We start from the raw sequence: 27,995 nt of genomic DNA, 5'->3' as shown, positions 1-27,995 counted from the left end.
GGGGTGGGGGTGGGGGAACAGGTCTGGTTGCTGACATTCTAGGAGCAGGGCAGAGGAAGGGAGCGTTAAATGCCATGGCATTGGCAGTGCCCTCCACACTGCCTGGTAGCCCAAATTCAGAATATCTAGAAAGATAATGCTAGTCACAAGTGTGACTTTAAATGTTCTGGGAACTGCATTTAGGAAGTAAAAGGAAAGAATTGAAATTAATAATTTAATTGATCCAATATTTTCTGAATAGTACTTCAACATGTATTCAATAGAAAAAAAGTTACTAAATATTTACATTCCTTTTCAAACTAAGTCTTGACAACACATCTCAATTCAGACAAACCATGTTTCAAGTCCTTGCTAGTCCCATGTGGCTAGCGGCTGCCATACTGGATAGCCAGATCAGGAGAATAAGACTGGTATGGGATTCCCAGATCCCTGTTGCCAAAATGTTGATGCAGTGGGTTTGAGTCTCAAAAACTTCTATACTGTGTTTAAATCTTCTGGAGTGAGAAAATGCTTGCTTGCTAAGGAAATTATATCATGTTAAACAATATTGGTGTTACCCTTCCGTATAGTTTTGGGGGAAGGGTTTGCCCTTTCAACATGATGACATTTGTTAATAACGAGACTCCAACCTCTGCCTTTGAGACCAGCCTCTGGATGAAGCCATTTTTCATAGTCCTACATCACTGACCATAACTTACAGATGGATGTAGTCACATAGCTCATGTCCCTTGGATCCAAGATAATGCATTCTGACTGCTCAGAGAAATTAGCAGCACCCACCCAGGTGGTTACTTCTCTTGAATATATTTGTGTTATCTTCCTATCTAAATCTAAAGACCTTTAAACTTGACCTTGATCTTCGTAGATACTTCCATCTCTTGGAACCACATCTCCTCGTGAACATGATAATGCTTTCTCTGATTAAAGTGTAGATAGCCATCTGCTCAAGGCTCTGACTTGTGGCCACAAGTTGTCTGCTTATCTGTGAAAAGCTTCACCAAGGAGGTTCCATTTGAGCTTGACCTTGGAGGATATCTGAAGGCAGGAAGGGGAGAGAAGGCAATCTAGATTAGGGGACCAGCATGTGCAAAGGCACAGAATCATGAAAGGGAGTGGCATTTTCCAGGAACTGCAGCTGAAAAGAAAGGGATGGGGAGAGGAAGATGTGGGTCACAAAAGCAGAAAGGCAACTGTGAAGGGCCTCAAATACCAGGTGAAGGTACTGGGCCATTGCCCTGTAGGTGGGGACAGTTGAATAATCTGAAGCAATATGACATGGTTAGATTTTCCTTTTAGAAAGATCACCTTGATTGTAGTGTGAAAAAAATACCCTGGAAGTAGAGGGTGGGGCAGTGGGAATGGAGGAGGAAGGAATGGATGGACACGAGAAAAGTTTCTGACCATTCCAAATGGACTGGATTTGGTGTCTGACAGGTGACGGGGCACAGAAGTCAGGTGGGTAACTCTGCCTTTTCGGTTCAGACCACAAGTGGATGGAAAGGCCAGTAACTTGAAAGACGAAGTATGAGGGGCATGCTTGATTGAATAAGAAGGAGCTCTTCGAGAGGTAAGATGGCAGAGGTCAGTTTATGCAGATGTCATTCTTGCAATTGAGGGAAGGCAGGGATAAAATGAAGGTTTAGACATAGTCAGTTGAAATTCCTGTGGCATGGGGATTGATCAGGACTGATCCAAGTGAGTGGAGAACCAGAGGGAGCCTTGAACACTGGAGAACTTACCAGGAGCCAGCACTCAGCATTTGTCATTTTGTTATTCCCTGCAACCCAGAGAGCATATTTAAAAGAGGAGACAGGCACCCAGAGTAAAGTGGCTCTGGTCCTGCCACTCACTAGCTGTGTGATCTCAGGCAAATGGCTTTACCTTTCTGAACCTAGCTCTCCTCACCTGTGTATTAGTGATAATGACCCTTACCCCTCAACCTGTGGTCTGGATATGAGAAATCCGTGTATGAGGGGTTCCTGACCCTGAGTGGTGGGTGGCGAATGGGAGCAGCTGTGCCTGGTGCATTCGTTCTGCTTTCTGGACAAATGCAGTCCAGGCAAGGAGCTGATAACAAAGAAAAGGAGGCCAAACCTTCGGCCTCAGAGCTAGGGGATCAGAGGTGAAGAGGGGTAGACATGGAGCTGGCAGCTTGAGAAGGGGGTTTCATCGTCCCATTTCTCCCACTATGGCAAGAAAGGAGGCTTGAGAGACCTTGAGTGCATCCCTTCATTCTTCCTGGCCTCCGATTCCTCACCTATGAATTGAGTAGCCCAGTACCGAACCTCAGGGATGTTCTAAGTATTACGTGAGATAAGGAACATAAAGCCCTTAGTAAGGGCCCAACAGATGGTAGCATTTATTACAATCATCGATGAAGCTAACATTATTAGAAACAGGCATGTGTCCTCCTCCACTTTGACCAAAGGGCAGTTGGAGTGCAAGTTTCCTTTTTAGTATCTCCCCTAAAGAACTCTCATGTATAGAGGTATGTACAAGGACTTCTTTGCTGTATTATACATAATAACAGATAAGGCAGGCCTCTTTGCTGCCATGTTACAAATCACTCCAAACCTCCTGGTACAAAGCAACCACCATTTATAATGACCAGGGGTTAGGAATTCAGAAAGGGCATGGCAAGCGCTCCTTTGTTCTATAATGTCTGGAGCCTCAGCTAGAAAGACACAAGGGACAGGGATGTCTTGACAGCTGCAGGGTGGAATTCCCTGTAAGGCTCATTCACTCGTGTGTCAGGATGACTCACAGACCACGCTGCTGACCGGGGTGCTTATAACTGTCCTCCCCACGTGACCTTGCTTCCTCGGGAGCAGCGTGGCAGCCTTAGGGCAGTCACATTTCCTTCAGAATGGCTCTCGGCTCCAAGTGTGAGCGTTTCACACAGCGGCTCTTCTCCTGCATTCAGTTGGCCACAAGCAAGTCACAAGCCCACCTAGATCTACACACCCGGATCTAGGGGGCATCTAGAAACCACCTCATGGTGCACACGTGACAAGGGTCAGACAGCGCAGTGGGAAATGATGCTGGGGTCATCTTTGGAAAATACAGTCCCCACAGTAAAGAACAGGTTACATCCACTACTATGAAGCAGTTAAAAGAACTATTTTGTTATTCAACATTATGATTTGGGTTCAGTGCCGTTTGATACTTACAGACCGAGATCATTTCTGTTAGATTCTGTAGGATGTTCAGTCGCTAGTCTTTGCCCCTTTTCCTCATAATGGATATTTAGTTATTTTCAGTATTTTATCAACACTTAGAACGTCGCTGGTGCATGTGTCTGGGTACCACATGAGGGCAGTTTTCTAGGGTACTGACCTTGGACAGAATAGGTGGGAGAGAAGACACATTTTACATTTTAATCGGTCCTGCCTAATTGTACCCCAAAGATGTTACCCTAATTACTTTCCTTAGCAGTGTTTCAAATTTCCAAGTTGCCATTTCCCTCAACTTTTCCCTGGCACTTGATCTTATCAGACTTTAAATCATTTGATGAGTAAGAAATTTTATCTGGCTGACTTATTTTGTATTTACTTGGTTACGAGAGAAACTGTATTTTCATTTGATAACTGCCTTTTGGACTTTTTTTCCTGTGAATTACTCGTATCCTCCATCCATTTTTCTATTGGATTGTCAATGTTTGATTTGAATTTCTTTATGTATGTGGATGTTTAGATGTCTATTATTTCTGTACCAGTATTTTTCCCATACTATTGTTTGAATTTTTAAATGAATGATCTCTTACCACCATAACCTTTAATCTTGATATTCATATTTATTAATCTTTTCCTAAATGTTTTGTACCTTGAGTCTTAAGATTGCTGCTGTGTTCCAAAGGCAGAGATTTTTTCCTGCTTTTAAAGTTTTATGGGTTTTTTAGTTTTAGTTTGCATATTTAGACATTTAATCCATCCACAGATTATATTTTCACATTCTAGAGTCACATTTTATTTATCCACATAAAAAGCCAGTTGTCATAATGCTATTTACTGGTGTCTCCTTTCCCTGCTGGTAAGTCATCACCTGTCAGACTTCCAAATGCTCAGGGGTGTATTTCCCGGCTCCGTTCTGTCCTGCTGTCTGTTTTTTTTTGTTTTGGTCTATTTCTGTGTTAATGCAACTTCTAATTACCAGAGCTTTGTAATATACCGTGATATCTGATAGGGTGAATGCCCCCTTTCCTTGTTTTTATCTCTCCAGAAAGAAAAATTATTTTTATATCTTCATTTTCCAACATTAATTTTAGAATTAGTTTGTCGAGTTCCTCAGAAAATTTTTTCTGGAATGTTGTCTAGAATTGGAGTGAATTTACAGATTGATTTGGAAAGGACTGATACCTTTCAAATATTGAGACCTCTCAGCCACGAATAAAGTTTACCTCTCCATTTATTCAGGCCTGCTTTTATATCCTTCTATTCAAGTTTGAATTACTTTCTCTATGAAAGTAATTACATGTTTTTATCAGATTTATTTCTTGGTACTTTGTAGTTTCTGTTTCCATAATAAAATGGGTCTTTTTATATTTGTATTTTTATTTAGTTATTACTTAGTGTGTAGAAATGTTTCATCTTGTACGATGATCTTGTGTCCGGTAACCTCAGTTCTCTTGGGTTTTCGTCATAAATGATCACATTGTCTGCTGACAGGGGCACATTTGTACCTGCCTTTCTCATCTTCCCACGTCTCATGCCCAGTCTCGTGTGAATGCATGGAAGGACCTTCAGCACCGTGCAGAATAGCAGGGTGAGCGCAGGTGTCCTTCTTTTGATCCTGACCTTCTCATTTGTTCAGTGAGCATTTAGAGTATCAGCCCCTGTGCCAGGCACTGCCCTGGCTTCTGGAAATGTAGCAGTGAACAAAACAGTGAAGGCTTCTGCTTTCTTGGAGCTTCCATTCTTCAAGAGGACAGGAGAGAGACAACAAATAACCAAATAAGAACAAGTAAATATATAATATGTCAGGTGGCTAGACCTGCAGTGGAGAAAATCGGGCATAGGAGGCAGGATGGTGTGTTGCCTGGGTGGGGGTGATGCTGCTGCCCTACCAAGGTGTTCAAGTGGCCCTTCAGTTAAGGTGACTGTTGCTTCCTATTGAGACGGAGCTCGAAGGATATTAAGGAATGATGAGAAAAAAAGAAAGGAAGAAAGAAAGAAAGACACAGACGGGCTCAGGGGGTCTGAAGCTTGAGTTTACTTCAGACAGACTTCAGACAATTTTATTCTCAACCAGATCCTAGTTATATACCACAGGATGTCAATAGATATGCAGGCATTTCCTGAGGGAGCAAGATTCTTATCTCACAGTGTTCTTCATACTTAACATAACTGTTTGGGGTAAACATTCTCTTCCTCCCAGACTGCTCTACATAACAATCTCCACAGTTTACTGCAGCCATCCTGAGGCCAGCAGCTTGCAACAAATTCTGTAGGTCTTGCTTTAAACTCTTGGCTTCTACAGGTGTCCTTGAGGCAGAATCCTGCAGAAGGGAGGGAGGTACGTCATGGAGAGATTTGGGAGGAGAGCTTTCCAGGAGAAGAGAACTACAGCGGTGGGCAAGTTCTCGACAAGGTCAAGGCCTAGGGAAGGGGCTGGTGTGGCTGCAGCAAACAGCCAGGAGGAGGGAGGTGGAAAAGGAGGTCAGAGTGGTGGCATAGGGAAGAGAAATTGCTGGAGAGTCTTCGTGCTGTGACCTGATATTCTTTTTAAAGATTATCTTTGCTTCTGTGTTCACATGGGACTTGGGGGTTGGGAGGTGCACAGGTGGAAGTTAGGAGATGAGTTAGGAGGATGTCACAGTAATTTGGGTGAGAGAAGATGGCCATGACCATGGAGATTTCAAAGAAAGAGTAAGATTCTGGAATGTAGAAAACACAGGACACTCTGAAGAGCTATTTCATTGGAGTGGTGATGGTGATGGTGATGGATTTGGGGGGGGGGGTGGAACGGTCAGGACGGGAGGGTGATGGTAAAGGGAAGCCTGATTGGAGAAGGATTAAGAGAAGACAGGAGAGGAAATGGAGACAGAAAGTATAGGCATATTTATTGAGTTTTCTGTAAAGGGGAGCAGCAAAATAGAAGGACAGAGGGTGGGAAAATGTTCTTTTTTTTTTTTTTTAACTGAGTGATAATATAAGCAAGTTTATATGTTGTTGAAAATTACCTTGTAGAGAACGTTATCTTAGTTTGCCAGAACTGTTATGACAAATACCACACAGTGGGTTGGCCTAAGCAACAGGAATTTGCTTAGTTGCAAATTCTTTTGGACTGCAAGTCCAAAGTCAAGGTGTCAGCAAGGCCCTGCTTTCTCCCCAAGTCAGTGGCATTCTGGTGGCCACACACATGGTAACTCTTTCTCCTCCTTGCTCTGACTTCCGGCTTCTGATTGCGTCCAGATTTCCTCCAGGCATATCAGTTAAGACCCACCCTGATTCAATTTGGCTTCATCTAAATAGGATCTTGGGAGATCTTATTCGCAACTGAGTTTAATAATAACATCTTCAAAGGTCCTATTTACAAGCAGGTTCACACCAACAGGAATACAGATTTAAGTCTTAAGCATGTCTTTTTGGGGGTACATGATTGAATCCCAACAAAGGGGAACTTCATCATGCAAGAAAGGTCACTGTTGGAGTGATATCCCTGAGTAGTGAGAAAGAACTGAATTAGTGCCCAAGTGGAGAAAAAAATAGTTCCTCCATGGCCACAAAAAGGAGGCAGTATTTGAGGAGAGATGTAGCAGGTGGAAGCAGAGTGAAAACTTCAGAGAAGGTGGGGAGTAAATAGGAAGTTTTGAGAAGGGAGGCCTTGTGCTGCTCATAAATTGGAAGATTCCTCAGAGTGGAAACGGTAAAGAATAGCAGACTCATCTCACTATTGTTTCTCTTCTCACTGGGATCTTAGCCTCTCAAATTCTGGCTGCTGAGGTAATTATTTAATGTCTGGAAGAGATTTTTTTATTTACTTTTCTTAGTTGTTTTTGGTGGGAGAAAAGGTTCTCTTTATCTGATACTACCTGGTTTGTCATAGCCAGAATCAGAAGTCACTAGTAGAATTTTCTAATGTTGAATCCATCAATATTCATAACGCCACTTGAACATAGGTCTGCAAATACATGTTCTGTATACCTAATAGTGGGCTGCCGGGTTGATAGTTCCATACTTAGCTTTCTGAGGAACCACCGAACTGTCTTCCACAGTGGCCGCACCATTTTACATTGCATTTTAGACCAGCAGTGAATGATTTTCTGCATTTCTCTGCATCCTCTCCAACACCTGTTATTTTGTTTTGTTAATAGCAGCCATTCTAGTAGTTGTAAAAGGTATCTTATTGTGCTTTTGATTTGCATTTCCCTGATGGCTAATGATGTTGAGCATCTTTTCATGTACATTTTGGCCAGTTGTAATATCTTCTTCAGAGAGAAATCTATTCAAGTCTTTTGCCCATGTTTTAATTGGGTTGTTTGTCTTTTTGTTAAGTTGAAGGATTTCTTTATATAGTCTGGATAATTAATCCTTTATCAGATAATGTGATTTTCAAATATTTCCTTTGTGTAGGTTGTTGTTTGACTTTCATGATAAAGTCCTTTGTGTCACAAAAGTTTTTAATTTTGATGAGGTCCCATTATTTTTTCTTTTGTTGCTTGTGCTTTGGGAGGAAAGTCTAGGGTAACCATTGCCTAACACAAGGTCCTGAAGATGCTTCCCTGTGTTTTCTTTTTGGAGTTTGATAGTTCAGCTCTGCTATGTAGGTCTTTGATCCATTTTAAGTTGATTTTTATAGAAATTGTGAGGTAGGGGGTCCTCTTTTTTTTCTAGCAAACTGAGATACAGTTTTCTTAACACCATTTGTTGAACAGATCATTCTTTCCTAATTGTGTGGTCTTTGCCCCCTTGTCAAAAATCAATTGGCCATAATGTGAAGGTTGATTTCTGAGCTCTCAATTTCATTCCATTGGTCTATTGTCTGTCATTATGCCAGTATCTTGCTGGTTTTTGTTTTAATGCAATTTTATTGATGTAGTCACACCATACAATCTATCCAAAGTATACCATCAGTGGCTCCCAGTATCATGACACAGTTGTGTAATCATCACTAAAATCCATTTTTAGAACATTTTCATTACTTCAATAATAATAATAATAATATAAAGATATAAAAGAAAACTCAAAACATCCCATACCTCTATTTCCCTCTATCACTGACTCCTAGTATTGGTGCAGTACATTTGTTACCATTAATTAAAAAAATTAAGATATTTCTGTGAATTATAGTCCATAGTTTGCAAAAGGTATGTTTTTTTCTCATATATTCCTCTCTTATTACTCCTTGTAATAGTGTCATATATTTGTTCTAGTTCTGAAAGAATTTTCTTATATTTGTACTGTTAATCACAGTCATCATCCACAAGATTAACTGTTGCACATTCCCATATTATCACCTGTAGCTTTACTTCTGGTGGCATGTATGACTTTACCCCTTTCAACCAAATTCACTCATAATTCAGCACTATTATACTCACAGATAACATGCTAACGTCACCTCTATCTGTTTTCAAACATTTGAGTTCAACATTCTGCACATATTAAGTGACCACTCCCCATTCTCTAACTTCATTCTATCCCCAGTAACCTATATTATAGATTTTATGTCTATGAGTTTATATATTATAATTAGTTCATATTAATGAGATCATACAATATTTGTCCTTTTGTGTCTGACGCATTCAGCATAATGTCCTTAAGGTTCATCTATGTTGCTGGCATGCTTCAGAACTTCATTCCTTCTTACTGCTAAATAATACTCCATTGTATGTATATACCACATTTTTTTTTCCATTCATTGGTTGATGGACACTTGGGTTGTTTCCACCTTTTAGCAATTGTGAATATTGCCACTATGAATATCATTGTGCAAGTGTGTGTTCACATCCCTGTTTTCAGATCTTCTGTAACTGAGTAGTGGGATTACTGGCTCATTTGGTAATTCTATACTTAACCTTCCGAGGAAGCGCCAAACTGTCTTCCACAGCAGCTGTACCATTTTAAGTTCCCACCAACAGTGAATTAAGTGTTCTGTTTCTTCACATCCTCTCCAACACTTGTGGTTTCCTGTGTTTAATAGTGGTCATTCTAGTAGGTATACAATGATATCTCATTGTGGTTTTGATTTGCATTTCCCTAATAGCTAGTGTCGTAGTTAGATTCAGTTGTCAACTTGGCCAGGTGAAGGCACCTAGTTCTGTTGCTGTGGACATGAGCCAATGGTATGTGAACCTCATCTGTTGCTCATTACATCTGCAGTTGGCTAGGAGGCGTGCCTGCTGCAATGAATGATGTTTGACTTAACTGGCTGGTGCTTAAATGAGAGAGTGCAACGTAACACAGCCAAAGCAGCACGGCATACCTCATCTCAGCACTAGCAGCTCAGCCCAGGCCTTTGGAGATGCAGAAAGGAATCACCCCAGGGAAAGTTTTTGGAACGCAGAGGCCTGGAGAGAAGGCCAGCAGAGATTGCCCTGTGTCTTCCCATATAAGAACCTCAGTTGAAAGTTGGCTGCCTTTCCTCTGAAGCACTAACAAAATAAATCCCCCTTTATTAAAAGCCAATCCATCTCTGGTGTGTTGCATTCTGGCAGCTAGCAAACTAGAATAGCTTAGTAAAGAAGAGTATCTTTTCATGTGCTTTTTAGCCAACTGTTTTTCCTCTTTGGATAAATATCCATTCATCTCTTTTGTCCATTTTTCAATTGGGCTGTTTGTCTTTTTATTTTTGAGTTGTAGGATTTCTTTATATAATTTGAATAGCAAACCCTTATCAGATATGTGGTTTCCAAATATTTTCTCCCATTGAGTTGGCTGCCTTTTTACCCTTTTGACAAAGTCCTTTGAAGCACAGTTTTCAATTTTGAGGAGATCCCATTTATCTGAATTTTCTTTTGTTGCTTGTGTTTTGAGTACAAGGTCTGGGAAACTATCTGCTGTCAGTAGATCTTGAAGATGTTTCCCTCTATTTTCTTCTAGGAGTTTTATGGTCCTTATATTTAGGTCTTTGACTCATTTTTAATTCATTTTTGTATAGAGAGTGAGATGGGGGTCCTCTTTATTCTTTTGGATATATGGCTATCCAGCTCTCCCAACACCATTAATTGAAGAGACTGTTCTGTCTGTTACTGACAAAGATTTGGGAACCTTGTCAAAAATCAATTGACCATAGAGCTGAGGATCTGTTTCTGAGCTCTTAATTCAGTTCCATTGATCTTTATCTGTCTTTATGCCATCCTGTTTTGACCACTGTCGCTTTATAATATGCTTTAAAGTCAGGAAGCATGAGCCCTCCTATTTCATTTTTTTCAAGATTTTTTGGCCCTTACCCTTCCAAATAAATCAGCTTTTCCATTTCTGCAACATAGGCTGTTGGAATTTTGATTGGTGTTACATTAAATCTGTAGATCAATTTGGGTAGAATTGACATCTTAATGACATTTAGCCTTCCAATCCATGAACATAGGGTGTCTTTCCATTTATTTTTTATTTCTTTTAGCAGTGTTTTCTAGTTTTCTGTGTTCAGGTCCTTTACATCCTTAGCTAAGTTTATTCCTAGATATTTCATTATTTTAGCTGCTATTTTTGATGGAATTTTTTTTCTTGATTACCTCCTTGGATAGCTTATTACTAGTGTAAAGAAACCCTGCTGATATTTGCATATTGGTCTTGTATCTCACTGCTTTGCTGTACATTTTTATTAGCTCAAGTGGCTTTGTTGTATTTTTTTCAGGATTTTTTAAATATAGGATCATGTCATCTGCAAATAGTTAAAGTTTTACATCTTCCTTTTTTTTTTTTTTGTAATACTGTATGGTGGGGGTCACACGTCATTCTTTTTCCATGTGAGTATCCCATTATTGCAGGACCATTTGTTGAATTTGTGTGTTTGTTTTTGTTTGTTTTTTGGGAGGGAAGTGCATGGGCCAGGAATCAAACCCAGGTCTCCCGCATGGCAGGCAAATATTCTACTACTAAACTATCCTTTTAACCCCTACTTCCTCCTTTTTCAGTTGGATGCCTTTTATTTCTTTGTCTTGCCTAATTGCTCTAGCTAAAACTTGTAGCACAATGTTGAATAACAGTGGTGATGGTGGGCATCCTTGTCTTGTTCCCAATCTAAGAGGGAAGGCCTTCAATCTCTCATCATTGACTATGATGTCAGCTGTGGGTTTCTCATATATGCCCTTGATCGTGTTGAGGAAGTTTCCTTTTATTCCTGCCTCACAAAGTGTTCTTATCAAGAAAGAACACTGGATTTTGTCGATTACCTTTTCTACATCAACCAAGATGATCGTGTGGTTTTTCTCTTTTGATTTGTTGATGTGTGTATTACATTAATTGATTTTCTTGTGTTGAACCACCTTTGCGTACCTGAAATAAAACCTACTTGGTCATGGTATATAAGTCTTTTAATATGTTGGATTTGACTTGTATTTTGTTGAGGATTTTTGCATGTATATTCATTAGAAAGATTGGTCTGTAGTTTTCTTGTATCTTTAGCAGACTTTGCTATTGGGGTAATGTTGGCTTCATAGAATGAGTTAGATAGTGTTCCCTCTTCTTCAATTTTTTGGAAGAGTTTGAGCAGGAATGGTGTTAATTCTTCTTGGAATGTTTGGTAAAATTCCCCCGTGAAGGCATCTGGCCCTGGACTTTTCTTTGTTGGAAGATTTTTGATGACTGAGTCCATCTCTTGTGATTGGTTTGTTGAGGTCTTCTGTTTCTTCTCAAGTTGAGTGGTTATTTGTGTGTTTCTAGGAAATTGTCTATTTCATCAGAGTTTCCTAGTTTTGGGCATACAGTTGTTCATAGATCCCTAATGTCTTTTTTATTTCTTTGGGGTCCATGGTAGTGACCCCCTTCTTATTTCTGATTTTGTTGATTTGTGTCTACTCTTCGCCTTTGTCAGTCTAGCTAAGGGTTTGTTAATTTAATTGATATTCTCAAAGAACCAACTTTTGGCTTTATTGATTCTCTCTGTTGTTTTTTGTGGTTGTTGTTGGTCTCCATTTCATTTATTTCTTCTCTAATCTTTGTGATTTATTTCCTACAGTTGCTTTAGGATTAGTTTGCTGTTCTTAGTTAGGCCTTTGGTTTTAGCTCTTTCTTCCTTTTTAATTTAGGCACTCAGGGCTATAAATTTCCCTCTCAGCAGTGCTTCATTGCATCCCTTAAGTTTTGATATGTTATAGTCTCAGTTTCATTCATCTCAAGATATTTACTAATTTCTTTTGCAATTTCTTCCTTGGTCCACTGATTGTTTAAGAGCATGTTGTTTAGCTTCCCTATATTTGTGGAATTTCCAGATGTGACTGGTACCGTTTTGATTACTGTGGCTTTGTAACAGCTTTAATATTGGGAAGTGTGAATCTTCCAACCTCCTTCTTCTTATTCAAGATGGCTTTAGCTAGTTGGGACCTCTCACCCTTCCATAGAAATTTGATGATTAGTTTTTCCATTTCTGCAAAGAAGGTTTTTGGAATATTTATTGGAATTGCATTGATTCTGTAAATTGCTTTGGGTAGGATTGACATCTTAATGATATTTTGTCTTCAGATCCATGCACACAGAGTGTCCTTCCATTTATTTAGGTCTTTGATTTCTTTTAACAATGCTTTTCAACTTTCTGTGTACTAGTTCGTTACTTCCTTGGTTAGATTTATTCCTACATTTTGTATTCTTTTAGTTGCTATTTTGAATGAAATTTCTTCTTGATGTTATCTTCTGATTTTTCATTGTATGTGTATATAAACACTACTGATTTCTGGATGTTGATCTTGTACCTGCCACTTTGCTGAATTCATTTACTAGTTCTAGGCGCTTAGTTGTTGATTTTTCAAGATTTTCAGTATATAGGATTGTGTCATAGACAAATAGGTGAAGTTTTTCTTCCTTTCCAATCTGGATGCTTTTTATTTCTTTGCCTAATTGCTCTGGCAGGAACTTCCAGTACAATGTTGAAGAGCAGTGGAGATGGTGGGCAACGTTGTCTTGTTCCTGATCTTAGAGGAAAAACTTTCAATCTTTTACCGTTAAGTAGATGTTAGTGTGGGCTTTTCATACATGGCATCATGTTGAGGACGGTTCCTCCTATTCATAGTTTTCTAAGTGTTTTCATCAAGAAGGGGTGCTGGATTTTGTCAAATGCCTTTTCTGCATCAGTTGAAATACATGTGATTTTTTTCCTTCATTGTTGTCTATTACATTAATTGATTTCCTTTTGTTGAAGCAACCTTGTGTACCAGGGATAAATCCCACTTGATCATGGCGCATAATTCTTTTAACATTATGTTTGATTAAGTTTACTAGCATTTTGTTGATGATTTTTGCATCTATATTCATAGGAGATATTGGTCTGTAGATTTCTTGCTGTATCTTTATCTGGCTTTGATATGAGGGTGGTGTTGACCTTATAGAATGAATTAGGGAACATTCTCTCTTCTTCAATTTTTTTTGGAAGAGTCTGAGCGGAACTCGAGGCACATCTTCTTGGAATGTTCGGTACAGTTCCCTTGTGAAGCCACTTGGTCCTAGGCTTTTCTTTGTTGAGAGATTTTTGATTACTGATTCAGTCTCTTTACCTAGTGATTGGTTTGCTGGAGATCTTCTGTTTCTTCTTGAGTAAATATAGGTAGTTTGTGTGTTTGTAAGAATTTGCCCATTTCATCTAGACTATCTAATTTATTGCTATTCAGTTGTTCATAGTATCCTCTTACAGTCCTTTTTAACTTTTTTTTTCAATTTTTGATCATTCCGTTCTACATATATAATTAGTAGTTCACAATATCATCACATAGTTGCATATTCATCATCATGATCATTTTTTGGAACATATGCATCTATTCAGAAAAAGAAATAAAACGAAAACAGAAAAAATATATATATATACCATACCCCTTACCCCTCCCTTTCATTGATCTATTCAGAAAAAGAAATAAAAAGAAAACAAAAAAATTCATACATACCGTAACCCCACCCCTCCCCCTCACAGATCACCAGCATTTCAGTCTAAATTTATTTTAATGTTTGTTCCCCCTATTATTTATTTATTTTTAATCCATATGTTCTACTTGTCTGTTGATAAGGTAGATAAAAGGAGCATCAGACACAAGGTTTTTACAATCACACAGTCACATTGTGAAAGCTATATCATTATACAATCATCTTCAAGAAACATGGCTACTGGAACACAGCTCTACATTTTCAGGCAGTTCCCCCCAGCACATCTTGACTAACAAGGTGATGTCTATTTAATGCCTAAGAATAACCTCCAGGATAACCTCTCAGCTCTGTTTGGAATCTCTCAGCCATTGACACTTATTTTGTCTCATTTCATTCTTCCCCCTTTTGGTCGAGAAGGTTTTCTCAATCCCCTGATGCTGAGTCTCAGCTCATTCTAGGGGTTTTCTCAATCCCTTGATGCTGAGTCTCAGCCCTTCTAGGGTTTTTCTCAATCCCTTGATGCTGAGTCTCAGCTCATTCCAGGATTTCTGTCCCACATCGCCAGGAAGGTCCACACCCCTGGGAGTCATGTCCCTCGTAGAGATGGGGAGGGTGGTAAGTTTGCTTGCTGTGTTGGCTGGAGAGAGAGGCCACATCTGAGCAACAAAAGAAGTTCTCTTGGGGGTGACTCTTAGGCCTAATTTTAAGTAGGCTTGACCTATCCTTTGGGGTTAAGTTTCATATGAACAAACCCCATTACAGTCCTTTTTTAATTCTGTGCTCCCCGTGTTTCACTTGTTCAAGTGAGCTATAGAGATAGGTTGAATTAGATTATACACTACAGAAGATTTCAGTTCCAGATCAAATAAACCTTTCTTCCATTGGTCTATAAGAGTAGTGTAGTTCTAAAATGTAGGCACTGTCTTCCTTATCCCTGTGTTCTGAATTACTTTAACCCCAATCTGTTTGGCTTCGTTTGGCCTCTAAATATCAGGTTATATACATAAAACAGCCTCTCAAAATCCAGAGATGATAATCACCACTCTGGACTTAATGTGTCTGCTCTAAAAGCTTACAGTCTAGGCCCCTGTTTTCTTATAAACATTTTCTAAAGGTGACCATACCATTATTGTTCTTTTGTTTCTGGCTTATTTTGTCTCATCAAATATCTCATATGTTCATTCACATCATTGTATGCCTCACGACTTTGTTCCTTTTTGTAGCAGCACAACCTTTGTTCTTAAGCATACACCATCGTTCGCCATTCTACTTCTCTGTCACTGCATCCTTCAGCCACCTGCATTCATCAGGCATCATGTAGAAGGCCCAAAGTCAACATCCATCACCATTCTCAATTTTAGATCATTTCATTGTTCTCAAGAGAAAGAAAACCAATAAACACACCCTCACCATAGCTGTTGCTATAGTAGTGCTGAAGCTTTCCTTTTGAACATAGCTCATAGCATGCAATAGCAGTTTTCCCCCTGGACCCTGGACTTAAACACTCTTTATACAAGAATCATATCTTTGAAGTAATTCTTATGAGGACTAATTCATATTTCTAGTGTTCATCAGTGAGACACGTAGGTCTATACAACCCCTTTCAATCTTGTTCATCTTCAATATGATAATATTACTTACAGACCCACTAGAGAACCACTTTCACTCCTATCTATTCCTTTTCATTGGAGTTCAACCTTATTAGCTAATGGTTCACCCATCTCTAAGTTTCCATGACTCTCTAAGTCCCCTATATTCTGTATTATAAACCTCTGACTTTACTTTTATGCTGGTCATAAAAGTAGAATCATACAGTATCTGTCCTTTTGTGTCTGGCTAATTTCACCCAGCATTATCTCCTCAAGGCTCATCCATCTTGTCATGTGCTTCAGGACATCATTTTGTCTTACTGCTGCATAATATTCCATCGTATGTATACACCACATTTTGTTGATCCACTCGTCTGTTGATGAGCATTTGGTTTGTTTCCATCTTTTGGTGATTGTGAATGCTGCTGCTTTGAACATCAGTATGCAAATGTCTGTTTTTGTCGTTGCATTCAGCTAGCTCTTCTGGGTATATACCAAGTAGTGCTATTGCTGGATCATAGGGCAACTCAATCCTTAGTTTCCTAAGGAACTGCCAAACAGTCTTCCATGGTGGCTGCACCATTATACATTCCCACCAGCAGCGCATAAGTGTCCCAGTTTCTCCATATACTCTCCAACATTTATAGTTTCCTGTTTCTTTAATTACAGCCATTCTTATAGGTGTGAGGGGGTAGCTCATTGTAGTCTTGATCTGCATTTCCCTTATACCCAATGGAAATGAGCATCTCTTCATGTGCTTTTGAACCATCTGTGTTTGCTCTTCAGAAAAATGCCTTTTCATATCTTTAGACCATTTTATAATTGGGTTGCTTGTTCTTTTATTGTTGAGTTGTATGATTTATTTGTATACACAGGAAATCAAACCTTTGTCCAATATGTGATTTCCAAATATTTTCTCCCATTGAGTTAGCTGCCTCTTCACTTTTTTGACAGTCTTTTGAAGTGTAGAAGCATTTGATTTTGAGGAGTTCCCATTTATCTATTTTTGTTTTTGTTGCTTGTGCTTTGGGTGTAAAGTTTAGGAAGCTACCTCCTATTGCTAGGTCTTGAAGATGCTTCCCTGCATTTTCTTCCAGAATGCTTATGGTGCTAGTTCTTATATTTAGGTGTTTGATCCACTTTGAGTTAATTTTTGTGTAGGGTGTAAGATAGGGTCCTCTTTCATTCTTGTGTTATACTCCTTTTAATTTCAGCAAGGTCAGTAGTAATGTCCTCATTATCATTCCTGATTTTTTTTTTTTGGCTTTATAAAAGGAATTAATTAAGTTACAAGTTTACAGTTATAAGGCCATAAAAATGTCCAAATGAAGGCGTCCAGGGAAACATCCCTTGCCTCAAGAAAGGCCAGTGGATCCAGAACGCCTATGTCAGCTGGGAAGGCACGTGGCCGGCATCTGCTGGCAATCATTTCTGATTCTTATTTGTATCCTCTTTTTTTCTTTTCCCTTGTTCCTCTAGCTAAATGTTTGCCAATTTTATTGATTTTTTTCAAAGAATGAACTTTCGCTTTTTTTATTCTGTTCTTTTTTATTTTTCTATTTCAGTTATCTCTACTTTAATTTTTGGTATTTCCTTCTTTCCATTCACTTTGGGTTTAGTTTGCTTTTCTTTTCTAGTTATTTCAGTATTGTAGTTGGGCCTCTGATTTGAAGTCTTCTTCTTTGTTAATGTAAGCATTTAGAGCTACACATTTCCTTCTCAGCACTGCCTTCACTGCATCCCATGGGTTTTGGGACGTTGTATCATTTTCATTCACCTCAAGATACTTCTGAATTTTGCTTGTGCATGCCTCTCTAGTCCACTGATTATTTAAAAATGTGTTGTTTACTTTCCACATTATTTTTGGGTGAAGTTTCCATTTCTCCATTTATTGATTTCTAGTGTTATTCCATTGTGGTTGGAGAATATATTTTGTATGATTTCAATATTTTTAAATTTATTGAGACATGCTTTGTGACCAAACATATGGTGTATCCTGGAGAATGATCGTGTGCACCCGAGAAGAATGTATGTTCTGGTTTTGTTGGGTGAAGTGTTCTATATACGTCAGATAAGTGTAGTTGGCTTAAATTATCTTCAAGTCTTAAATTTCCTCATTGATCTTCTGACTAAATGTTTATCCATTATTGAAAGTGGTGTGTTAAGGTCTTCTACTATTAATGTAGAACTGTCAGTTTCTTCCTTCAAATCTGTCAATATGTGCTTCATATATTTTGGGGCTCTGCTGTTAGGTACATATATATTTATAATTGTTACATTTTCTTGTTGTATCAGTATATAATGACCATCTTTGTCCCTTGTAACTGTTTTTTACTTAAAATCTAATTTATCTATTATAAGTACAGCCACCCTAGCTCTCTTTGGTTACTACTTGCATGGTGTACTTTTTTCCATCCTTTCACTTTTACCCTATTTGTATCTTTGCATTAAAGGTGAGTCTCTTGCTGAGAGCATATAGTTGGGTCATGCTTTTTTTTTTTTTTTTTAATTTTTTACATGGGCAGGCACCAGGAAACAAACCCGGGTCCTCTGGCATGGCAGGCAAGCGTCCTTGCCTGCTGAGCCACCGTGGCCTGCCCTGGGTCATGCTTTTTATTATCCACTCTGCCAATCTCTGCCTTTTGATTAAAGGGTTTAATTCATTTACATTTAAAGTCACTACTGATGATGCAGGATTTTCTTCTGCTATTTTGTATGTCTTATACCTTTTCTGTTTCTCAGTTCTTCTCTTAATGCCTACTTTTTTTTATTGATTAAAAAAAATTAACAAAACATTAAGATATCATTCCATTCTACATATACAATCAGTAATTCTTAATATCATCACATAGTTGCATATTCATCATTTCTTAGAACATTTGCATCAATTTAGAAAAAGAAATAAAAAGACAACAGAAAAAAATATAAAACGATAATAGAGAAAAAAAAGATTATACATACCATATCCCTTACCCCTCACTTTCATTTTCCACTAGCATTTCAAACTAAATTTTTAACATTTGTTTCCCCTATTATTTATTTTTATTCCATATGTTCTACTCTTCTGTTGATATAGTAGCTAAAAGGAGCATTAGACACAAGGTTTTCACATTCACAGAGTCTCATTGTGAAAGCTATAGCACTGTTCAATCATCATCAAGAAACATGGCTACTGGAACACGGCTCCACATTTTCAGGCAGTTCCCTCCAGCCTCTCCACTACATCTTGAACAACAAGGTGATATCTACTTAATGCATAAGAATAACCTCCAGGATAACCTCTCGACTCTGTTTGGAATCTCTCAGCCATTGACACTTAGTCTCATTTCACTCTTCCCCCTTTGGTCGAGAAGGTTTTCTCAATCCCTTGATGTTAAGTCTCAGCTCATTCTAGGGTTTTTCTCAGTCCCTTGATGCTGAGTCTCAGCTCATTCCAGGATTTCTGTCCCACGTTGCCAGGAAGGTCCACACCCCTGGGAGTCATGTCCCACGCAGAGAGGGGGAGGGTGGTAAGACTGCTCGTCATGTTGACTGGAGAGAGAGGCCACATCTGAGCAACAAAAGAGGCTCTCTTGGGGGTGACTCTTAGGCCTAAATTTTAAGTAGACTTGACCTATCCTTTGTGGGGTTAAGTTTCATATGAACAAACTCCAAGACTGGGGGCTCAGCCTATAGCTTTGGTTGTCCACACTGCTTGTGAGAATTTAATGCCTACTTTTATATTTATTTGATTTTTTGTGTTGTACCATATTGAGTGCCTTGTCATTTCTATTTAGATACATATTTCAACTATTTTCATTGTGGTTATTACCATGGATAGAGATGATGGTAGCATGTTATTGTGATCTTAATTACAGGGGCTGAATTGTGTGTGAATGTGGTTGAAAGGGAAAGTTTAGAGTCATGTTTGACTCTAAACTTAAAGGAAAGCTAGAGATTAAAACATAGGACTGTGTAACAGTGAATCTTGTGGTGGAAGATGACTGTGATTGACAGTAAAAATATTTTCAAGTTCTGGGTGGGCCATGGTGGCTCAGTGGCAGAATTCTCGCCTGCCATGCCAGAGACCTGGGTTCGATTCCCAGTGCCTGCCCATACAAAAAAAAAAAAAAAGATATTAAAAGTTCTTTCTCTAGGATGCCTAGAGTGTATAATAATAGTGAAATGTACAATGTACAAATTTTAAAAATGTTTTTGCATGAGGAAGAACAAAGGAATGTCATTATTGCAGGGTACTGAAAATAGATGGTAATTAATATTTTAAAACGTCACCTTATGTGTGAGACTAAAGCAAAAAATGTTTTTGTTACAAAATTTATATTTTGACTAGTGCATTTCCTAATATAACTTATGTAGATAGTTTGATTGAACGCCATAAGTACTTGGAATCTCAGGTAGGACATGAGATTTTGTTGGTTTGTCCAGAGTGATGCCCCGATGAATCCCAGAGTGATTCGATCAGTGAGTGGAAAAGTATTTGCAAAGCCCCCTTCGGGGAATGGTGAGAGTGGGGAGAAATTCAACTTCCCCAAGTTGAATTCTTGATATTCTCACAGCAGTGTGGACAACCAAAGCTATAGGCTGAGCCCCCATTCTTGGGGTTTGTTCATATGAAACTTAACCCCACAAAGGATAGGTCAAGTCTACTTAAAATTTAGGCCTAAGAGTCACCCCCTAAAGAACCTCTTTTGTTGCTCAGATGTGGCCTCTCTCTCCAGCCAACACAACAAGCAAACTCACCACCCTCCCCCCTCTGTGTGGGACATGACTCCCAGGGGTGTGGACCTTCCTGGCAACGTGGGACAGAAATCCTGGAATGAGCTGAGACTCAGCATCAAGGGATTGAGAAAACCTTTTCTACCAAAAGGGGGAAGAGTGAAATGAGACTAAGTGTCAATGGCTGAAAGATTCCAAACAGAGTTGAGAGGTTATTCTGGAGGTTATTCTTATGCATTAAGTAGCTATCACCTTGTTGTTCAAGATGTAGTGGAGAGGCTGGAGGGAACTGCCTGAAAATGTGGAGCTGTGTTCCAGTAGCCATGTTTCTTGATGATGATTGAACAGTGCTATAGCTTTCACAATGAGACTCTGTGAATGTGAAAACCTTGTGTCTGATGCTCCTTTTATCTACCATATCAACAGAAGAGTAGAACATATGGAATAAAAATAAATAATAGGGGGAACAAATGTTAAAATAAATTTAGTTTGGAATGCTAGTGATAAATGAAAGCGAGGGGTAACGGGTATGGTACGTATAATTTTTTTTCTCTGTTATTTTATTTTGTTTTCTGTTGTCTTTTTATTTCTTTTTTAAATCGATGCAAATGTTCTAAGAAATGATAAATATGCAACTATGTGATGATACTAAGAATTACTGATTATATATGTAGAATGGAGTGATATCAATGTTTTGTTTGTTGTTAATTTTTTTAATTAATAAAAAAAGAAAAAAGTTCTTTCATGAACTAGAACAAATGTAAAACACTATTACAAGGAGTTAATGGTAGAGTAGTATATGGGGAAAATGTACCTATTGCAAACTGTGGACTATGATTAACAGTAATATTTTCATATTCTTTCATTAACAGTAACAAATTTACCACACCAATACTAGGGATCAGTAATCGGGGTGAAAACGGTGGCTGCCCTCAGAGCTGCCGCCTACAGTGCAAAGTCATTAATCAAAAGTCTTGGCCGGTGATGATCAGCTGTGCCTCCAGGTGTCTTGGGAAGAGGGTTTTCAAGTTCCTTTTTGTCACCAGAAAGCTAGCTAAGGGATGATATGGGGTTTTGGGGGTTTTCTTTTTTCTTTTTGTGGGGGAGGGAAGAATGAAATTGTACTAAAATTGATTATGGTGATGAATGCACAATACTGTGAGCCACTGATTATATACTTTGGATGGATGGATTGTATGGTGTGTGAAGATATCTCAATAAAATTACATTAAAAAACTTAACATCCTAAATAAATAACAATTATATTTTGGTTTGCTATCAACTTCAGTAGCATTCAGATATACTTTTCCTATACTCCTCTGTGCCGCCTTTTTTTTGTACTTGTTATAATTTATATCTTTGTTCACTGTATGTCCCAAACCATAGATTTATCATTACTTTGCATTTTAGCACTTGTAGGAAAAAGTAAAGTTACATACTCGTTCCAGTTTGCTAAACCCACCAGAATGCAATATACCAGAAATGGATTGGCTTTTACAAAGGGGATTTATTGGGTTACAAATTTATAGTTCTAAGGCCATGAAAATGTCTGAATTAAGGCATCATGAGGGAGATACCTTCTCTGAGGAAAGGCTGCTAGTATCGGGGGTTCCTCTGTCACATGGGAAGGCGCATGGTGACATTTACCGATCCTTCTCTCCTGTATTCTGGTTTCAAAATGGCTCTCTCAGTTCCCATGGGTCCTTCTGGCTTCTCCTGGAGCGTTTTCTTTCTCTCTGAGCTCTCTCCAAACTCTCTCTGCATTTTACTGTCTCATAAAGCACTTCAGCAAGGTAATTAAGACCCACCTTTAATGGACTCGATCACATCTCCATGGAAACAACCTAAACAAAAGGTCGCAACCACAACAGTCCTGCACCCACAGGATGGATTAAAAGAACATAGGCTTTTCATGGGGAACATAACAGCTTCACACCAGCACGACAGCAAACAATGCACTATAATAATACTGTCATTTATAATTACCCAAATGGTTACCTTTACCAAAGGTCTTTATTTCTTTATGCTGCTTTGAGTCACTGTCTAGTGTCCTTTCCTTTCAGGCTGAAATTCTCTTTAGTCTTGCTTGTAGAACATGTCTAGTGGGGATCAAGTCCCTCAGCTTTTGTTTACCTGGGAATGTCTTAATCTCTTTCATTATTCTTCATTGGCAGTTGTTTTCTTTAAGCACTTGAAGTACTTCCCCAACCTACTGCCTTCTGATTTCGATGATTTCTGTTAAACAAAAAAAAGAAAACTGGCACTCAGTGGGGCTCCTTTGCACATAACACGCTGCTTTCAGAACTCTCTCATCTGTTGAGGCAATAGTGTGGGAATATATGACAGTGTGTATTTTTCTTCATTTTTATTCTGTTTGGTGTTCTCTGGGCTTCTTGGATGTACACATTCATGTCTTTTGCTACCTTTGGGAAGTTCTCTGGCAGTATTTCTTTAAATATTCCTTCTGCTTCTTTCTCTCTTTCTTCTCCTTCTGAGATTCCCGTACTGTGTATATTCATATACTTGATGATGTCCCAGCGGTGTCTTAAGCTGTTTTCACTTTTCATAATTCTTTTTTCTTTCTGCTCCTTAGCCTGACTCATTTCAAGGGTCTTGACTGCTTGTTCTGCCAGTTCCAATCTGCTGTTGAAATTCTCCTGGGGATTTTTCATTTCGATTATTGTGGTAACTCCAGTGGTTCTGGTTCCTTTTTAAGATGTCTCTTTTCTCATATTCTCATTGCATATTCATTGTTTTCTTGAGATCCTTAGTTCTTTCTCTGTATTTTCCTTCATCTCCTTGAATATTTTTAAGATCTTTTTTTTTTAAGGCTTTATCAATATGATCACATTATGGTCTTCTTCGTTGGTGTTTTCTGGATTTTATCCTCTTCATTTGGATGGACCATCTTTTCCTGTGTCTTCATCATATACTCTTTTGTTGCACACTGTACATGATAATTTTTTAAAATGTTAACTCTAGGATTTATTCCCTGAGATGTCTGTTTCTTGATTTTGTAGCCAGTGGTGATAAAATACATTTTCTTGAGCTTCAGCTGTCCTATCAGGCAGATCTGCCCAACACGAATGCAGCATGCAGGGTTTTCCCTGTCTTGTCCTAGGCTTTTGCTTATTAGTTGCTTTGGCGTTCCCCTGATTACAGTGGGTTTGGTTGATCCCTCAGCTTCCCAGTAGACAGACCGCCCTCTCCTGGGTATTTGAAGCCAACAAGCCTTTGCCCCAGATTGTCCACCTCTAGAGTTTCTTAAACTCGTTTTGTTCTCTCTCACTGTTTTTGCCTGCAGGACAAATTCTAGGAGGAGGTGCAAATCGGAAAGGACTTTCCCTAGTCATTCTTCCCCAGCCAAAACAGGGCCAGGAGGCGTGCCAGGAAAGCTCCACAGCTCCCCAAAGCTGAGCTTTCAGGGCCTGCCCAGAAAATGCAGCTCTTTAGCTGTCCCCATAGCCCTGAGGAAGTCATCGTCTTAAAGTCTCCTCTACCACGGCCTTTGTCTGGGGTTGGCTGAAAACAATGGCTGTCCTCAGAGCTGCGCCGGCAATGCAAAGTCATTAATCGAAAGTTTTCATCGGTGATGATCAGCTGTGCCTACCAAGTGTCTTGGAGAAGAGGATTTTTAAGTCCCTTTTTGTCACCAGAAAGCTAGCCAAGGGATGGCCCTCATGGCAGCCTGCCACAAGAGTGGGGGATGAGTGCTGGTAGCTGCCATGCGGAGAGAGCAGTGTACTGCGTTTACCACCCTCTTCCAGCTCTAACCCCTGCTGTTCCCGGGGTGCTTACAGAGTTTTAAAACAACTGATTCAGACAGTTCCTGCCTGTTTAATAGTTGTTCTGGTAGGAGGACAGAGTCCAGGAGCGCCCACTCTCCCCGCTCGGCCCTCCTCCCACTGGCCTGCTCAGAACTCTCATTTATCTCTTTTTTCCAGTGTAGCTGTGTCAGCTGCCCCTTTACAGTCCCAGTCTTTTTTATTTGCACCTCTTTTTATCTTGAACAGTCTGGTAGGATTTGTTAATTTTATCACTTCTATATTATATGTTGTTTTTTATTCTGCTATTTTCCCTCTTTTTTCTAATGTCTTAAGTTGGATGCTTAAGTCATTTGTTTTTCAGCCTGTCCTTTATTTTTTTGGTAATATAAGCTTTTAAGCTAATACCCCTCCCTCTAAGTACTACTTTAGCCATGTCTGACAAGTTAGGATCTGCAGTATTTCCAATTTCCATTATGATTTCTTTGGTCCATGGGTTAACAGTGTATTTTTTCAGTGCATATAGGAATTTATTAGTTATGTTTTCATTATTGGTTTCTAACCTAATTATATTAATGTCAGAAAACATGATCTGTAAGATACCCGTTCTTTGGAATTTGTTTAAATATATTTTATGTTCTGAAACGTGGTCAGTTTTAGTAGCTGTTCTATACAAGTGTGAGAAGAAAGTGTATTTTGCAGTCACTGGGTTTAAGATTCTATATTATGTTCATTAGATCAAGCTTGTTAAGTGAATCAAATATTCTTTGACCCTTTCTTTTTGGTCTGTTTTACCTGTCAGCCACTGAGAGAGCTATGCTGAGATCTCCCACAGGGACAATGGATTTATCTGATTCTCCTTATAGTCTGTTACTTTTTGCCTTATGCATTAGGAGCCATGTTATAATATATGGGTTAAGAATTGTCTTCATTTTCCTAGTGATTTCTCCTCCATCTCTTTTCTGCTTTCTTTCTTTTGAATTGATTTGCGATTTGTTGCCCTTTCATCCCCTTTATTCCTCTTTGGTAGGTAAAAGTTATCCTTTTTTTTTTAGTGATTACCCAAGCATATTTAACTTATCAAATATGATTACCTTCCTCTGAACATTCAAGAACTTTAGGGTATGTTAACTCTAATCACTTACCAGTTAACTTACCTGCCATTATTTTTTAACCCCACATTTTTAACCTTATGCTATGATTTTATACCATGTTTTATTCAGACTTGCTCATTAGTTTTGTTTTACTAGCTCCCGTTTCCTTCTTAGATCTCAGGACCTTCTTCTCATTTTCCTTTGTAGAACTCTAAGTTGACAATGCTTTTCTTTTGGTACTTTGAATATACTTACTGTTCTACAGTCTTTGTCCGTTGTTGTAGTTGGGAAGTTTGCTTGCTGTCCACTTCATTCCTTTAGCAGTACTCTTTCCTTTCCCATAGGCTGCACTTAAGAGCTTCTTTGTCTTTGGTTTTACTATGAATTAGGGTTGAATACAGTTTAGGATTCATTTTACTTCCTGACTCTGAGGGCTGGCTGTCATCCATCATTTCTGGAAAATTCTTAACCAGTATCTCTTTGAATATTTTTCTTCCATTCCCTCTGTTCTTTCCTTTTAGAACTTTGCATATTAAATCTTCCGCCCTCTTCTGTGTCTCTTGACGTTTATTTTTGATTGTCTTTCCTTTTTAATACATTTAGTTACTTTTACTTCTTAAAACAGGAGTATAGGTTTATGGTCAGGAATTATCAGGAGAGACTTTTCTGTTTATTCCCGTTCTAGGGTTCGTTTTACTCCCACCAGCTTGTTTTGTTAATCAAGCAGTTGAAGCTTTTTCAGTCCCACTCTCCATGTCCCTTACTAATTTTCAGAAGCATTTATTCTTTGTGCTGATTCCAGTGTGGACCTTGTTTCTGTGATAACCTTATTTTCCTCTGGCACTGGTTCTGAGCTCATGTTTTATGTCTCATCATCTCTTTTTTGAGCGCTACCCCTATCTCTGCGTTTAAACTTGTTTTACATACTTATGGCTACATGTCACAAGTTTCATCTGTTCCATGGCAACAGTTTTCTGGTGAATGTTCATCTATTCGTTGTTCTTGTAATATGTTTGATTAGCTCCTATTTTAATTTCTGTTTAATTACTAATTTCTTGAGGCAAATTCTTTCTTGATACATAAATAGATCATTGTGGGAAGGGGGCCAGGACTGTGTCCCAGACTAGGAGGAATTCTTTTGGCAGGCAGATGGGTACATGGGTGAGCAGCTTTGGCCTTTTCTTCTTCCCCAAGGAACTGCAGGGCTGCTTACAGTACAGAGCCCCTTTCTCCTCTCTCCCACTTTCCAGGCTTCTCCTTGGTGCTGAACCAGGTTCAGGAAAGCTCCTGCTATAATCCACACTCCTCTTTATTCCAAATGAAAGATACCACCTTCTCTCCTTGGGGTGTGCAACATTTTGGAAAACTCAAAACTACCACCTTCATCTGAGTCCTACAACCCCAAGAGCCAACAACCTTGTGTGGCTGTCACTGCATTTGCTTCAGAGTTTTGTCAGCAACAATTGACGTTTCAGTTTCTTATTTACTTTGTTTTGATTTTCAGTGATTTCTAAGGGTAGAAGTGGAAACAGTATTTATGCCAGCACTGTAAACCTAGAAGTCACACTAAAAGATAACCTTGCATTGCTGTACTAAACAGTGTTTATTTTGAAGTACCCTGCTGCTCTCAGGGCTCCTGAAATGCATTATAATGTCTATCTCTAATCTCCGGAACAATCTGAATACATGAGACAGGGATTTTCTGTTCCTTCTTGGCAGATTTTTAACTTCTGCTTCAATTTTTTAAGAGTTATTGGTCTGATAAGATTTTCTATATTTCTTTTTGAGTCCGTGGCAGTATTTATATGTTTTTCTGGGTAATGTTCCCATTTAAACAGTCTCCAAATTCACTGCCATAAAATATCCTTAGAAATGAACAGATGTTGCTTACTTTATCTGTATTGTTTGCATTTTTCACAAGGAGAATGGATTAATGTGTAAATAAAATGAAAACCAACTGCTATCAATCACCAAATGATCTGTATCCCTAAGGGGGGTGGGGATAAAGCCGTGTGCTCTGCTAAATCAGTCTTTCTCTACCTTCTCTTTCTCAGTCTTAGGAAAAGTCCTCAGTGCTGTGGGTAGTGCCCAGTTACTGATGTCCCAGAAATTCCAGCAGTTCCGGGGCCTCTGCGAGCAAAACTTGGTGAGTACAATTCTTCCTGCATGCTGGGGCTCATGGCCTCTGGCTTCCTGTCAAATCCCCCAACTGGATTGAGCTTGCCCCTGCCTAGCCCCTCAAGGCTGCAGGGACCTCCTCTGTGACATGAGGAGGCGCCATGTGACAGCACAGTGCTACAGTGCCTGGCACAAAAAAGGGCCAGGAATTGCCCTCTCTGCTCTCTAATGCTGTTGAAAAATAGAAAATGAAACAATAGAAAATCAAACTGTCCATAAAGACAGCCATATAAAAATTTAAAATCAGCACAATTTATACATACACAAAAGTATATGCTGTGTCTAAGTGTACAACTCAAAGTAAGAACTATAGGAAAATTACCACGAGGCTTGCTGGGTTTCCTTCTCCTTACCCTTACCTGTTAGAAGGTCTGGCCCTAGGGGAGCCAGAAGCAGGTCCTGGCAGCTTTTCCTGGGGGAGGCTCTCCAACTGGCTCGGGGCTATAGACTCACTCCTCGGGGTGGTCAGAGGACCTGTCAGGGTACAGGAGCAGTGGGTGATGAGGATGTATTGGCACGGGATAGAATGATGGGAGGAAAACAACATGATTCTGTAACTCACCTGGGTGTGAATCCAGGCTGCTCCCCACCTCACTGTGGGACTGTGGCCAGTAATTTCCACTTCCTGTAAAATGAGAACAGTCACTGCCT

The 27,995-nt window shown here is 39.1% G+C and overlaps 1 protein-coding gene and 1 long non-coding RNA gene across 7 annotated transcripts in view; one reads left to right on the top strand and one right to left on the bottom strand.

Annotated features, from left to right (window-relative positions):
• DLGAP4 (DLG associated protein 4) overlaps nucleotides 1-27,995 on the top strand; it is a 173,586-nt gene that overhangs the window by 142,401 nt on the left and 3,190 nt on the right. For all 6 annotated transcript variants that reach the window (XM_077169696.1, XM_077169693.1, XM_077169684.1 and 3 more), the window contains one exon: nucleotides 27,221-27,312. In XM_077169696.1, the coding sequence (XP_077025811.1) occupies nucleotides 27,221-27,312 (92 nt within the window). The remainder of the gene's footprint in view (nucleotides 1-27,220; nucleotides 27,313-27,995) is intronic.
• Nucleotides 20-27,966, bottom strand: LOC143691365 (uncharacterized). Its single transcript, XR_013179490.1, has 4 exons — nucleotides 27,907-27,966; nucleotides 27,704-27,818; nucleotides 3,171-3,336; nucleotides 20-1,035 (listed from the first exon to the last, which is right to left on the bottom strand). It is a non-coding gene; the product is annotated as an uncharacterized LOC143691365 (long non-coding RNA).

This window comes from Tamandua tetradactyla, chromosome 1, assembly GCF_023851605.1.
Source record: "Tamandua tetradactyla isolate mTamTet1 chromosome 1, mTamTet1.pri, whole genome shotgun sequence".
In the NCBI taxonomy this organism is placed as follows: domain Eukaryota; kingdom Metazoa; phylum Chordata; class Mammalia; order Pilosa; family Myrmecophagidae; genus Tamandua; species Tamandua tetradactyla.
This window is presented reverse-complemented; position numbering and strand designations above follow the sequence as displayed.